The following is a 15343-nucleotide window of genomic DNA, read 5'->3' on the forward strand; positions in this document are numbered from 1 at the left end:
GCTGAGGGTTGTGGAAGAAGTGGGCAGAGGATGTTGGTATCTACTTGCGTTCTTTTTTGAGGCTGTGACTGCTTTGTGCGGCCGTGCAAAGATGCAGAAGGTGAGAAAAAGCCAATCAGTGCGTACGGCACCGTGTCCTGCAGCTGATACACACAGATCTCCATCACGACTGCCAAATAAGCTGCAACAATCCGATAACCAAAATTTCCAAGCGACTCAACAAATGGCGTTAGCCAGCATGAATAAAAACATATATCGGGGGAGATTGAACTAGAAATGAAAAACTTGGGGGACGTCGCTCACGACCCCGAGGTTCAGCTGTCGTACGCTGTTTGAAATGACCCACACATGCATTTTAAAAAAAGATGTCAAGCAAATGGGAATTCGCCTCGAATTATCCGCGGTTACGACAGCGCAGCTCATATTCACCAGAAAAGAATGTTGAAATGTAACAGAGGATCATCAAAGCGGAAATCTTCTCGACCACGGTAAACTAACTCCTTGGGAAATATGCTCTGAAAGAGGCCGTGAAAATCCTGGGTTCGTCGGGAAGGAGGGGCAGACAATGTTATGCCGCTCCCATGTTATTAACGGGAAAATGAAGCCGCGCACGTGCTGCAGTTATTAAAATACATATTCAGTAGCACGTCAGCCTTTTCTTAACAGAACGTGCCTGTGAAGACATTCATAAAATAAATTGTGGTTTAGCTCTGGTTAAACCTGGATGGAAGCAGAAACTTCTTTTGTCTGCTATCTTACTCCCCTTTCTCACCCTATCAGTGTAGAGTACTACTTATTGAACCTTTAAGGGTATGACACAACAGTGTAAGCTAACAGCACACATATAAAGTCCCTCTTTAACCAAGCCGTATGGATGTGCCTGCGTGTCCTAGCTATAACAATAATGCAAAGAATTCCGGCAGGCAGATTTTGATATCAGCCTCCCACACAAAACAAGCGATCCAAGTTGGCAGGGGTAACGGAAATTCCAATGTCATGGCCGATTAATTCTAATGTCACCCCCTCACATGAAAGGATAGACCAGAGTTGGCGCTCTTTGAGGCGCGAGCTGGCTGCCACAGTTTAAAATTTGGTTTTCTACTTGGCACATATTCGCAGCTCAGATTCTTAGTTCACATACCAGATCCTCGCAGAGCCTTTCAGTGCGAAGCAAGCATTCACATATCCTTGAGGTAGCGTCTCTTGCATTGCAGGTAGCTACTGGGTCGACTAGTGCAGCATATCCTGGGTGTCTTTATGAATAATAGCATAAAAACGCCACGGGTACCGCTGGCTATGTTTGACTGTCAAAGGTATCGCTGGTTGGTTGACCGTTATTGCGCCTTCGCTTCTAATCAACAAGAGGGCATAAAGAAGGCTGGGGTAGCTGACTGTAGGTGTCCGCTATAGAAAGGACGCACCCAGCTCTCCGCCACCAGATTCCACGCTACTGTAAACACCAGTTAACTTACAAAACTGGTACTACCTTCATCGCCCAGGAATGTCCGATCCGAGAATAGGAAAACGATGGATTTTATTTTTTCTTGTCTTCGTTGTGGTCTCCAGCATTGGCTGCAATTTAACAGCCTCGCTTGGGATCCAGGCATTGATTTGTGTTACCTAAGCAATGTCAAACCTACACAGCCAGAGCGTCGAGTAAGGGGCATAAATCATGAGAATAAATGTGAAATGAGTATTTATTGCTCAAGAGGATTAAGAAGCAGTCAATGCGTGTCTGAGGAAAATACAATTGCACTGTCAGAATATTGATATTAAAGCCTTTGTCCACAAAGAACATCCAAGGCTCCGGTGTTGTTGGCATGCTAAATAACAATATTTCTATACAGTTGCCAGGTCTGAGCTAAGTAGCTATTTTGTTATATATATTGATGACCACAAAACCTCCCTGTGCTTCGAGAAAATAGTACCTCATATGCACTGGTTTTAAAGAAACTGAGATTGAAACGTACATTCGGGAAGCGATCAATTAACTTAAAAACGTGTTGTTATATGTCACTTAGTTAAAATGTCTAATTGGGTTTTAAAATGTAACACCCAAATTTAATTTCAGTGATGGGTGTAAGATACACTAATATTTTGAAACTACATAAGACTTGATATATGCGCAACAGTTCCTTACGCTAAAGAAGCAGTGAGCCACATTAGGAACAATGAAGTGAACATCCACGAGTCTAGAGTACTTTTGTTGGAGCTGTTTTGGTACAGAGTGAAATTCACTGGCGAGTTTAAATCTATTATGGCATTGGTGACTCTTAGCATTCGCAGGGCTCTTCCCGCACTAAATAATTGGGTGCAGTCCGTCATCGTTTCCAGCACACAATCCCGGAACCTCTCAGCCGATCTGGATGCAATCATGGAAGTAGAAAAAAAGAAAGATGGTGCATTATTTGGATCAGGAACATTAGAGGCACATGGGCAGACAAGCAAAAATGAGGAAAAATTGAGCAAAAGGCGCCCTAAGATCGCTGGCACCTATAAGCAATCATAACGAGCATAACAAAGACACAGAAGGGTGTGCTGACTCTCAAGTTTAGCATTTGACAGCACGCTGTACGAGCTCGAACACATCAGCCCACAGGCTATGGTATGTCTTCACTGGGACCCCATCTTTTTGTGCGGATCCTGTTTCTGTCCCCTATACTGCATATGAACGCATGGACATTGCGCTACGCCTGGACATCACACTATGGACTACTAAGGGTTGCCCTGGCCAAGTTGAACATACTTTGCAACTCGCTACAGATGCCATGCACACATATACATACGTGTGCACCGCAGAAATATGAGCTCCTAGTCATTAAGCCTTCCCCATTTACCCCAGCCATCACCGTACTCCTTGACAACGCTCTGATTCCCAAAGTACCACGGCTCCGACAGCTGGGCCTTCACATTCAACAGGGCACTACAGCCACCTACACCATACACTTCCTGCAGCGCCAAATCAACCAGATCACACATCTCATTCATCACATTACAAGCCGTAATCATGGCCTCGAGGAAAAATACACTTTAAGGCTCGTAGACGCCCTTATCGTGAGTCGACTAGCCTACCCCTCCCCTACCATCACATCACCAAACCCCACTCAACAAACTTAACATCCTACACCGCTCAGCCGTTAAAGCTGCCCTCCATTTACCTCGTCATACCCGTAGGATTCTGCTCGTTAAATTAAGCATTTATAACAATGTTGAGGAGATCGTAGAGGCGCACCTCTCCAGCCAACAACGTCGACTCTGAACATCTACAGGCACTCATCTCTTGCACTCAATGGGCTACAATACCCCTGATCGCTCACCTCATACTCATATAGCCATCTCACCGCATCTGCGGAGCCTCCTCGAGCTCAAACCCCTCCTATGAAATATGGATCCCGAACACCACAAAGGACGTCGCGCCGCCCATGCCTCATATTTTTCCAAACAGTACTCTACACGCCATGACACCATTTACACGGATGCTTCAGACAATCCGAACATTCCTCACATCGGCACTGCTGTATTCACAGACATTCGGCGCTCAACATTCAATGCCGCCTCCATCCACTGCGCTAGCTTCGCCGATGCCGAATGCTTGGCCATTACACTCGCTATTGCACACATCAGGCAGTTGCAGATTCAGCACACCACAATATGCACAGACTCCCAAACAGCATACAGATATCTACTGCGAGGAACCCTGCCACACTCATCAGCTAAAATATTATCTACTCTACCTACCCCTCCCGATCCCATCACCATCACATGGGTTCCTGGGCACGAGTACACCCTCGGAAATGAGCGCGCTCAGGCGTTTGCCCGAGAACTCAGCTTTCGGGCGCCGGTGGATGTCCTCCCCAAACCTCCATTATACACCCCCACCGAACCACTTGACTACAATACAATTGTCCACTACTATCGTCGGCGTGCCACGTACCCGCCACCACATCATACGCTTTCTAACATCGACAGCCCGTACTGACGACAACTCCAGGCACATTCATTTCCATCTTTTGGCACGTTTTGTTGATCTCCTCAATTTGCCCACATCTTTCACCCCACGGACTTCCCACCATACTGCACCACATGCAACGCCACCCCACCTACCCTCTACCATTACTTATGGGAATGTCCCCATCCCATCCGAGTTCCTCCCGTCAAACACCCCACCCCCTCCTCCTGGGAGGCTGCCCTTCTAGCCACGCAGCCTGCAGATCAGTTGCGGCTGCTCGAGCGGGCTCAATCTAGAAGGAACACCCAGAGGGCTCCTGGACTAAGAGGTATTCTTGGGAGTGTTTAATTTTTGTTTAATTTAAATATAGTTTTTCCTCCTACTCCTCCTCCTCCTCCTCCTGCGCTGCCAGATAGCGAAGTGCCTTAGAAGCGAGCTTGCCACGGTAGAGGGAGTTCCCCAATCACGTTCTGCCAGGTGGCCAGCGTATCAAGCTTCTTAAAGAAATCGCACATGCTGTAGCGTCAGTGCCCCGTGCCCTGGAAGCCTGCGCTGGAGGGAAGAAAATGACAGTGCATTTGAAACTAGTCACCAAAGGTGCTGCATGCGCCGTATAAAAACTGCTCCCCGCCGAACAACCTTTCCAGTCGGCTCAGCAGTACACCAGCTATGTAATGTATTCACTGAGACCCTGTCTTTTTCGTGCTGGTAAAATTATTGTTATATGGTGACAAGCAACAAGACGACACAACATGGCGACAGGGCGAACAATAATTTACTGGATGGCCTAGCGCGAGGGCTCCTCTCGCGCCACTGCTGATCTTCTTTGCAACCCTTCTCGGGGCTACCCAGCGATCGTCCCGATCGGTTCGTTGAAGACGGTGGTGATGTGATGGTGAGGACGTTGAAGAAAACATAGAAGAGAATAATTTGCTTGCTGCCACGATGACGATGACCCCACCTCCAACCAAAATGTTACGTGGTGAAAAGCAAGAAGACGGCATAACGTGGCGATCGGGTGAAGGATGATTTATTGGCTGATTTGCCCCCCAGGTGGCGTATAGTTACGGCGCTCGACAGTTGACAGTTGACAGCCGTGTGGTGCGGACGCGTGTTCCATCGCTCCTTCGATTGCACGTGGCTACCGGAAACGAACGGACTGGCGACAGCGGGAGCTTCCGAAGCGTCAAATAAATGAGATTTTTCTTTTATTAACTTTATTTCGTTTTCAGCTAGTTAGGTTAAGTGCAGCCTAAAGAATAGATTTTAGCTCTTTGTCCTAGCGGCCTGGTTTTTCGTGCCGGCAGCTACATTTTCTCGGCGTTCATTCTTTAAATATTTTGTTTAGATAAATACTTTTTTTTCTAGGCTAATGACATTCGCAGAATTGACTTTAACGCGTGTTTGCTAGTCGTTTCTTGTGTCTTCTTTTTGGAGTTTGTATATTCTGAGAATTCATAATAGAAATAGTTGAGTCGATACATGCTTAAGTTGTGCAATCAAAAGAAAGTAAACTGTGCTCAGTGTGAGGCGAAGGTTAATCTCAAGGAAACGCGTTCTGACTCTGTAGATGAAGCTGAAGGCAGTGACTTTTTGTGTCGGTGTTGCGTGCTGAGTGCGCGCCTAGATAGATTTGATTGAGAAAAGGGCAGTTTAGTGTCTCGTGTGGATGATTTAGAAAATGAACAACGTTTGGTAAGGGCAGAAAATCAGAAACTGCTTGGGCAGCTTCATCAAATGGAAAACCAAATGGCCCACTTTATCCTTGGAACCAACGAGGACGAACATTCCAGTGCTGGACAAGTGGCTGGGACCAGCAGTGGCATGGAAGGCGTAATCAAAGTAGGTCAGGCGGAATTGGCCCTTGAAAACAACGAGGACGAACATTCTAATGCGAGCAGCGTGGCTGGGACCAGCACTGGAATAGAAGGCATAAGCAAAGTACGTCAGGCGGATCTGAACCGAGAGAGTTATTTAGAAGCAGCTACTAAGAAGTCGGGAGAAAAGAAAGAAGAAAGGAAGGAAGAAAATTCCAGAGAGAAGGACACAGATAACCGAAAGCAGGAGCCAACAGTTGGGAGAGGGAGAGAGAATGCCCAAGTGCTTATCGCCGGAGATTCTAACATGACCAGGTGCAAGCAAGATATCTTGGAACGTGTAAAGGATGATAGGCGAATGTTAGTTGTATCCTTCCCAGGGAGGACAATGAGGGCAGTGCTGAAAGATAGTAAAAATAGGCTGTTGAAAAACTCCGCAAAGCACAATATAGTGATAGTAGCCGCGGGGCTAGACGATGTCCTAAATGGTGACGCTGCAGGAGTGGTGGAAAGTTTAGCTAAGGGAGTTGACGATATCAGGGAGATAACGCAGCAAGCGCAGATAGTTGTATGCACAGTACCGGAGGTGCTAGGATCGAACAGAAAGCTTGAAAAGGACGTCGTGACAGTTATTCAGGACATAAGAAAGTTAAGCCTGGAGAAGCGTTTCGAGGCGGAAGATGAGGAAGAAATCCTTGGGAGGTTAACCAGCAAAAGCAACCGGTTTCCTACCCTGCACTGGGGGAAGGGGATGAGTGGATATAAAAGCTGTGAGAGAAGGATAGTAGAAGTTAATACAGTCACATAACAGACACGCCACATCACATCACGTTACAGTCATTTCATAGCAAACTCAGTCTTTCGATTAGGCCTGTGCTTCTCTTAAAGCGGAGCAGTGCCTGGGAGGCCTTCACCGCAGACGATCGCCGTGGCCAGGGACCTAAAATCTTAGTTTCACTGAATGGGCGTCCATCTAGATGCTCCAGCGAACGGCAGAGACACTGCCTTTCCTCACTGTATATCGGGCACTCACAAAGAATGTGGCTTATAGACTCGTCGCATCCACAGTTTGTACATGTAGGGCTGTTTGCCATGCCTATCATAAAATAAAACGAGTTTGTGAATGCTACACCAACCCACAGGCGGCACAGCAAAGTTTCTTCGCGTCGGGGTAGGCCAGGTGGAATGTGGAACTTCAGGTCAGGGTCCAGGGATTTTAAGGAAGCGTTTCGAAGTGGTTGAGGAAAACAGGGAGGTGCAAAGCAGGTTTTGGTAGGGCTTTTGAGCGATATGGCATTCATTTTAACAGAAGGGTGGGAGCAGGGATCGGCTCGTGCACAGAGGTAGTTAGAAGTGAAGCAGAAGAAAGTGTAATCATGGAGTCTGAGCCCCAAAAACTGGCAAAGAGGAGGTCGAGAATAAAAAGTACAAAAACGAGATTTAACACTAGGATCAGATACATTAACATGCAAGGAGGTAGAAAAAGAGCGAAATGGCTAGAGATAGAACTGCAGTTGAAGGATGACAAAGTAGGTGTGTACGCTCTATGCGAGACTCATCTCAGGGATCTAGAAGACCCGCCAGTTATAGAACGCTACGTCTGGGAAAGGCGCAACAAAACGAGAATGGAAAAAAGGGTGCAGGGGTAGGTATGTTGATACACCAGGGAACAAATTGGCAAATAATAAATTAGTCTTGTAAAGAACATACCTGGGTATCAGGAACAATTGCTGGCATAAGGACATGGCTAGGGGTAGTTTATTTAGGAACAGGACACCAATGCAGGCAAGAAAACAAGGATCTTGTTGAAAGTCTCAGTGACGATATAAGCCAGTTTGGAGACGGGGCCAATATTACTCTGCTGGGGGACATGAGCGGCCACATCGACGATCTGGATGAATTACACGGATTGTAACTGGAAGCTAATGCTAGATTTCTGTGAGCGACACGATCTAGTTATAGTAAAAAGAGAAACAAAATGCGAAGGCCAAATCACGTGGAATTCCGCAATAGGCACACGACCATTGACTACTGTCTAATGTTGCAGGGAGTTTATACCAAGGTCACAAAAATGGAAATAGACGAAGAAGGGGAGTGTAGTCTGGAAAGTGATCATAAACTTATTAGTCTGCAGATGAGGCCCTCAATGAAAAGAGAAATGGAACTTAGACAAAACGTAAACGCAAAATTAAACGACGATCAAATAGCGCAGAAAGCAGCAGACATAGAGGAAGCAATAGAGAAAAGCCTCATGGAAGACTGGGATTATGAACAAGTAGAACTACTCATAAGGACGAAAATTAAGGAGGTTAAAGTAGCAAACCGCTGGAATGGAAAGAGGAAGCCACGGAGCTGGTCGAAGAAGGAAATCAGGGAAGCTATTGAACAACGACGGGCTGCTTCAAGGGAACACCGAGTGGCAAAGAAAGCACAGGTATCTCAGGAGGAAATCGACCAAAAATGCGAATTATATCAACAAAAAACTTGAGGTACAGGCCCTCGTCCAAAGTAAACTAAAGCAGTCCACTGATCGCTGGATGGCTGACATTAACGATGCCTCTAGAGATGGAGCAAGAAAATTCTGGAACCATATAAGTTGGCTAGGAAAAAAAAATAAAAAAGCAGGATCGGATTCAAGATAACGAGGAAAATTGTTTAGAGGGAGACAATGCAGTGAAATACATTGCAGCAGGTATAGCCGAGTCATTTAAGAGCAACGATAGGGTAATCTCCGCCAATCAAGAAGCAGCACAAGGTAGCAGAATACAAAGCAGCTTAGAACTGACCAATCTAAACTGGAAAAAGGCAGAAAAAAACTTATTCCTAAAAACATATGTACAGGAATAGATGGAATTCTGATCAAGCTGAATAATGAATTTGTTTTAAAAATTAGGGAACCTTATTAAAAGCTTTGGAAGCGGTCATAACGATCGAATAAGCAATTTCCGGACAGCTGGCGGCAGAGTAAAATGAATTTGATTTATAAGGGAAAGGAGAAAGGATGCACATAAAAACCTACAAGCCGATTACCATAACACCTGTTATGTACAAGTTGGCATTGCAGGCGGTGAAATAAAGGTGCAAGCATGGGTAGAAAGTAACAAGATACTCGGAGAACTTCAGAACGGCTTTAGAAATGGTAGGCGCTTAGATTGTTCGTGCTTACCCAATGCATCGAAATATCTAGAGTAGAAAATAGACCTTTTTTATTTGGCCTTCCTGGACATAAACGGAGCTTACGAGAATGTAAACAGGGAACTTCTTTGGAACATATTAAAAGATGGAGGTATCGGTTATGAGATAATAGAGTTCCTACAGGAAATATACCGGGATAACAAAGTAGAAATTACATGGGAAGGGATAAAAAGTACAGATGTCAGAGTATGCAAAGGGTTAAGACAAGGCTGTCCTCTATCCCCGCTGCTGTTCATGCTTTATATGATAAACCTGGAACGGAGGATACAAGAGAGTTACCTAGGTTTTAACCAATCATATAGATTAGGTGGAAAGGTGGTAGAGCAGCGCTCCCCGGTTTGATGTATGCAGACGATATTGTGCTTCTAGCTGAGAGTCTGGAAGTATTGCAAACCCTCTAGGCGTCAGTTTTAGAGCAGTTAGGTCAGGTTTGATGATCGTCACGGCTCAACTGATCAGGGTCTTAAAATACAAGACCATGAAATGCCCAGCGTAGCAGAATATAAATATCTGGGGGTATGGGTAATCGAAGGAGTGGCATGCAGTGGAAAGCATGAGCAATCACTTAAGGCCAAAAGGCGAACAAATGCCGGGATAATGAAGGGTAGGGCATTATGGGGATACAACAGGTATTAGGTTTTTAGGGGTATTTGGAAAGGATCTATGGTGCCCGGACTTATTTTCGGAAATGCGGTTTTGTGCTTAAAATCAGAGGTACAGTCGACATTAGAAATAAATCAGAGAGCCGCTGGACGATTAGCACTAGGTGCCCACGGCAAAACCACGAATGAGGCGGTAGAGGAAGATACGGGCTGGGCATCATTCGAAGTACAGGAAGCTCAGAATAAAATATTATCTGAGAAACACGTGAGGAAATTAGACAGTAACAGATGGGCAGGTAAAGTATTTAAATACCGATACTTGGAAAGCGTTGACTCGCAATGGAGGAAAAGAACTAGGAAACTAAGTAGTAAGTATGCTAGTCACAAGGACGGATAAATAAAAAGCGTTAAGCAATAGGATAATAAACATAGAAGGTAAAAATTGGATAAATTCGATTGAAAAGAAACACAGTGTGGAAGTATCACGAAAGTGGAAAAGATAGATCAGGAAGAAAGCTTTCTTTGAGAACTCAAGAGTCAGTGCCCTACTTTTTGAATCTAGATCAGGGTGCCTTAGAATACGCAGCTACAAAAAACAATTAACAATGATGACGCATGTGCTGTATGTCGTAACTCTAGTGAAACAATTGACCATATTATACTCGTTTTTAATGGTATCCATCCGGAACTTAATGCAGGCGCTGTAACTGTTCCTGAAGCTCTGGGGTTTAGAGATACCAGTGGCCGGATGACTAAACCAGCGGTGGATGCTAGCAAAAAACGACTGGAAGATTGGTGGCTTAAACACAGAGTAGTGAAATAATGTTAGTAATGTAGAAACAAAAATTTAATAAATAAAAAGTTGGTATGGTTAGCCAATCTAAAACAATAATTAAGATATAGGGAGGAAAGCAGCATGATTCATACTGCTACCACCGCGTTTCAAAGGGGACGCTCCTATATTCCATCCATCCATCCATCGACTACTGTGCCCAAGGAAGCGGGATCGAATCCCGGCTTCGGCGGCTGTGTTTCTTTGGAGGCGAAACGAAGTGGCGTCCGTGTGCTGTTTCGATGTGAGAGCACGTTAAAAAATCCCAGGTGGTCGAAATTTTGGCGGCCTCCACTACGGCAGCTCTCATAGCCTGAGTCGCTTTGGGACGTTTAAAGGGCCACTGTCCAGGGAAGGCCCTTTTAAGAAAAAGAGCCCAGTGTTTCGATCAGGTACCGGAGATAGTCTGTGCAAAATTCTACAGCGACACGCGCGCCGCAAAGCATCGAAAATACAATTCAAAGCTCCCTCATGCTCTCTTTTGAGAAGCCAGCTTCACCGCTTCCTGTGCTGGCCCGACGGGCCCCGATAATGACGTACGTACCGGGAACGTCCATTGATCCGTCTCGCTGACTGACGGGAGGAGGATGGGTGTCTACCGCTCGCAGCGCGCTTTTCCCTCGCCACGGCCAGACTGAATCCAGCGGCGCGCGCTCCCTCGACGTCTTTTTTTTTTGCGCGCTCGCGGAGAGCCACGCCCCACCTCCCGCCAAACGCAGAGGAGGAAGGGGAATTTGTATTGCGGAGGCTAGACGACCTCGGGCAGGAGAGTGAAAAACCTTTGCGAGGGAACGGAAGGAGAGAGGCAGGATAGAATCGGGTGAATGCGGTGGCTGTAACTGCGTTATTAGTTACTCTTTTCAAAAACATTTTGCGGCCTTGCGTTCCAGGGGCGAAGTCTCACAGTCACCGGGGAAGAAAATATTTTCGACCGGAGGGTGGACAGTGGGCCTTTAAACCCCGCAAACCAACCATTTATTGGTTGACCTAGCGCGACGGCTCTTTCGCGCCACTGCCGATCTTGTTCTCAGCAATAGTCCAGTCTATTTGCACAACCAGCAGCCACCGTTCCTTGCTTGTTCTGCTGAGCCCACAATGTTGTTGCCCGATTGCTCTACACTGCAGTCGCTTTTTCAACTCACTCATGCAATCTGGCGATCCTGATGAAAACCCGGGACATGATACCCGATCTGATATTGCTAATGAGGCATCTCCTGCTGCATGATCATCTGTTTATGAAATGTGCAGCGAACTAATCGCAGCCCTTGATGTTCTAAAATTGGATCAAGCAACTTTGTTAAACGAAATAAGATCCATAAAAGTACAACTTGCCGATAACGATAAAAAATTCACAGGCACAAGAGCAGTTAACAAAAATTGAAAACTATTTTAACGTAATCGATCAAATCAGGGGAAGTGTCGACGCTGTCGGTAAGCAGTCTGCAAGCAACTCAATGTAGGTCGCCACTTTGACAATCCGCCTTGACTGAGCAGGTGTTTTTTGGTGCTAACCGACGCCGAAGCCGAGACATGGGCGCAGTCTAAAAACAGGTCATGCAGGTTTGTTCCATATAGCTGAAAATCACCATCCAGTCACATGATATCGAACGTGCAAACAGGCTAGGACCGTATCACGGCGAAAGCAAAAGGCTTGTAATCATTAGGTTTTGCCATTTTAAAGACAAATAATCAGTTCTTGGGGTTGCCAAAAATTTGCAAGGGATCCGGCATTAGCATTTTCGAAGGTTCCTCCCCGGTACGGCGCTCTGAGGATGCCGAGGCTCGGGTTTCGTGTTTCTCGGCCGAAACGGTCGAGCAGCGTGTTGTCTTTCGGACACACTGCGCGCTAGGTGACGATATAAATGCCAGCACCGTGCATATCTGTATTTTTCTTTTTTCGTAGCTAGCCAGGGTTCCGAGCAGCTTCGCTGTTGTGTGATGTGTTTTATTGCGAAAGCAACAATACTCGTACTTTCAAGCCTTCACGTGCCCCGGCTGCAGTTATTTCTTACCCATCTGACGCTTTGACGTCACACCCCACGTGACACACGGCTGGCAGGAGCTGCGAACTTGGGTGTCTCGTATCACATGGAACGGTTATGTCAGAATCAGACTGCTAGGACCCCGTTCACGTTACCCTTAGAGGCCACTAAGGCACGTTCATATGGGTTGGTTAAAGCAGGGCTTTATATGTGTGCTGAGGAAGAAGAAAAAGAGAAAAAGAACGCTCAGTCACCCGCAGCAAATGCTTTCGCTGAATATTTGGTTCAGCAGCATTGAAACCTTGTCATTTTTGTTTTTCTTTTCTATATGAAGTGTTAATTCGGGAGAAAGTGACAGGAAAATTGCTCATTGGCTGTGGTGATGCTAGGGGGTTGTCATTGGATAAACAGTGAATATTGGCGGGAATGACTTGAGATCGTGGTGCGGAAATGAAAGAGCGGGCTTTCACTGGACGGCAGCCGTGCGGGCCAGTTGTGTGTGACTGGTGGTGGCCCGGGGCCGTAGATCAGAGAAAAGGGTACTGCAGTAGAGAGGAAGTTCGTCGCTGTGGCCGATAGTGGGCTTGGCGCCCTGTAATCTGAGTGTAATGTAAAATACGTTAGTTCTGCTTATTCTATTCTGATTTAATAAATGCTGAGTGAGCATTGGAAAAGCATCAGATGGAGGTCACTCATTTTATGGACGACATGCGCTCACTCTGCAGCCGTCAGTCGCAAAGTAAGTCCCCCCAAGCTCATCACCATCAATCGAGAGGGAAGACCTTCCGCCGACTCAACTATCAATCGAGGTGAATGGCGTTCGTTTACTAGTATTTAACTGGCGCAGCCTGACAGGATCGAAGACGAGGAACCACTGCTTTGTGATGGGACTGCATAAGAGATCGGCAGCGCTGGGTGAGAGGAAGACAGCTACCTAAGTTTTGAAGAAACCTTTGTCCTTGGGTGGCGAAGAGAATAAAAGGAGATATAAAACTGTCATGAAGCGTTTGCCCTTGGGTGAGGAAGAGAAGAGGAGCAGCGCCAAGAAGTGCACCCAACGACGACTGAAGAGACTGCAAACTGGTCGCCATCTGACCATCGATCACAACGCCGACATCAGTGCAGGTGAGAAGATGAAGCTGCTACTGCGACTGTGAAATAAGGGAGGATCTTGCGAGAACTTGGTTGCGTGGCTGTGGCGGCACCGAGTACGAGGACTGCAGGCGTGTGCGCGTGAATTTCGTCGGAAAATAACTTTGGGACGCATTCAGGCTACGCACAGTGAAGAGACGGCGGTGAAGGAAAAACGGTGAGCAAACAGCGCTGCTCCCTGCTTGTGTTGCTTTTATATTGTCACAGAAGCCAGTGAATCTGGTTCAGCAGGTTTACTCACAGCTAAGTAAAAGCACCGGTAAGATAAGGCACGGAACCGAATGGCGGGCGAGCACCGAGAGCGAAGAAGACGAGCGCGTGCCAGTCTGCCGAGCTCGCCACATGGCCGCGCCAGTAAGATAACATTGCGGCATTGCCCCTCCCGGTGGAAAAGGCATCGCCCCGATGCCGAGTGGCGAGGTCGAGGATAACGGTAGTCGGCGAGGATGCCGCGTTCACATAAAGCAGTTAAAGGAAGCAAAAAAACAAAACACATGTATCTTGACCTAGCGGGAGTAGAAGGGCTTCATCCTGGCGACATGTACGACTTCCGATTGTACTTGCCGTCGGGATGAGCGAAGACTTCCTTGCGGGACCACTACGTAGGTGACGTCGCTGAGTTTGCGTTGTACTTCGTACAGGCCGAAGTAGAGGCACAGAAGCTTCTCGGAGCGACCCCGCTGGCGACACACCCAAACCTGATCACCAGGGTTGTAAATTACCTCCCTGTGACGAAGGGTATAACGTCGGGCATCTTTAACTTGCTGTGTCCGGACTCTCAGTCTAGCCAGCTGGCGAGCGGCCTAAGAGGCCTCGGCATGGTGCACGAATTTGTCGGCCCCGGCAATCAATGGGTTGGCAACATCTGGCAGTAGCATTTCATCCAGCATGGTGACAGCCTCGCCACCGTACACCAAGCGAAACGGTGTGAAGCGGGTCGTTTCCTGGACTGCGGTGTTGTACGCAAATGTTGCATACGGTAGTATCTGGTCCCAGTTCTTATGGCCTTCGTCGACGTACATGGAAAGCATATCGGCGATGGTTTTATTGAATCACTCAGTAAGGCCATTCGTCTGAGGGTGGTAAAATGTTGTTCTGCGATGACAAGTGCCACTGAGCCGCATCACTTCTTGGGTTAGAGCAGAAGTAAATGCCGTGTCTCTGTCAGTTAAAATGATCTCAGGGGCACCATGACGAAGGACTAAATTAAAGATGAAAAAGTTCGCAATATCAGTAGACGTGCCGCTGTGAAGAGCTTTCTTCTCACAATAGCGGGTTAGATAATCTGTGGCGATTATAATGTACTGGTTGCCCAATGATGACGTAGGAAATGGGCCGAGCAAGTCCATACCAACTTGGTGAAAAGGTACTCGCGGAGGAACAATAGGCTGCAGCGGCCGTGCCAGCTTGACAGGTGGTATCTTCCGACGTTGGCAATCACGGCACGTCCTAGCATAGCGCTGAACAATAGCGGCAAGCTTGGGCCAGTAGTACTTTTGTCGTACTTGTGCCAAGGTGCGAGAAAAACCGAGATCTCCTGCAGAAAGCTGAATGTCAGCGGAAGCGTAGTTTTTCTTGCAGTGGACGCCGTCACGCAAGCAGAACGACGACAGGCCACGCGTGAAAAGGCGAGGCGGAAATGAGGCAGTTCCTTCGAGGTAATCTTTGAGGGGCCCCAGTTCGGTGTCGTCTCGCTGCTGTTAAGTGAGATCTGGCGTCGTGAGAGCGCCGAGAAAAACGGAGTCATCTGCTTCAATTGAAGAACACGGGATAGGGTCTCGGGATAGGCAGTCAGCGTCACTGTGCTTGTTACC

General features: G+C 47.0%; 1 protein-coding gene across 2 annotated transcripts in view; it reads right to left on the reverse strand.

Moving 5' to 3' along the window:
- Nucleotides 1-1677: 1677 nt before the first annotated feature.
- The window catches only part of LOC146194664 (uncharacterized), a 57226-nt gene continuing 43560 nt past the window's right edge, over nt 1678-15343 (reverse strand). For both annotated transcript variants that reach the window (XM_084597492.1, XM_084597490.1), the window contains one exon: nt 1678-2362. In XM_084597492.1, the coding sequence (XP_084453618.1) occupies nt 2322-2362 (41 nt within the window). In that variant the 3' untranslated portion in view covers nt 1678-2321. The remainder of the gene's footprint in view (nt 2363-15343) is intronic.

Source organism: Amblyomma maculatum, chromosome 3 (genome assembly GCF_055883805.1).
Source record: "Amblyomma maculatum isolate TAMU_Amacu chromosome 3, ASM5588380v1, whole genome shotgun sequence".
Lineage (NCBI taxonomy): Eukaryota > Metazoa > Arthropoda > Arachnida > Ixodida > Ixodidae > Amblyomma > Amblyomma maculatum.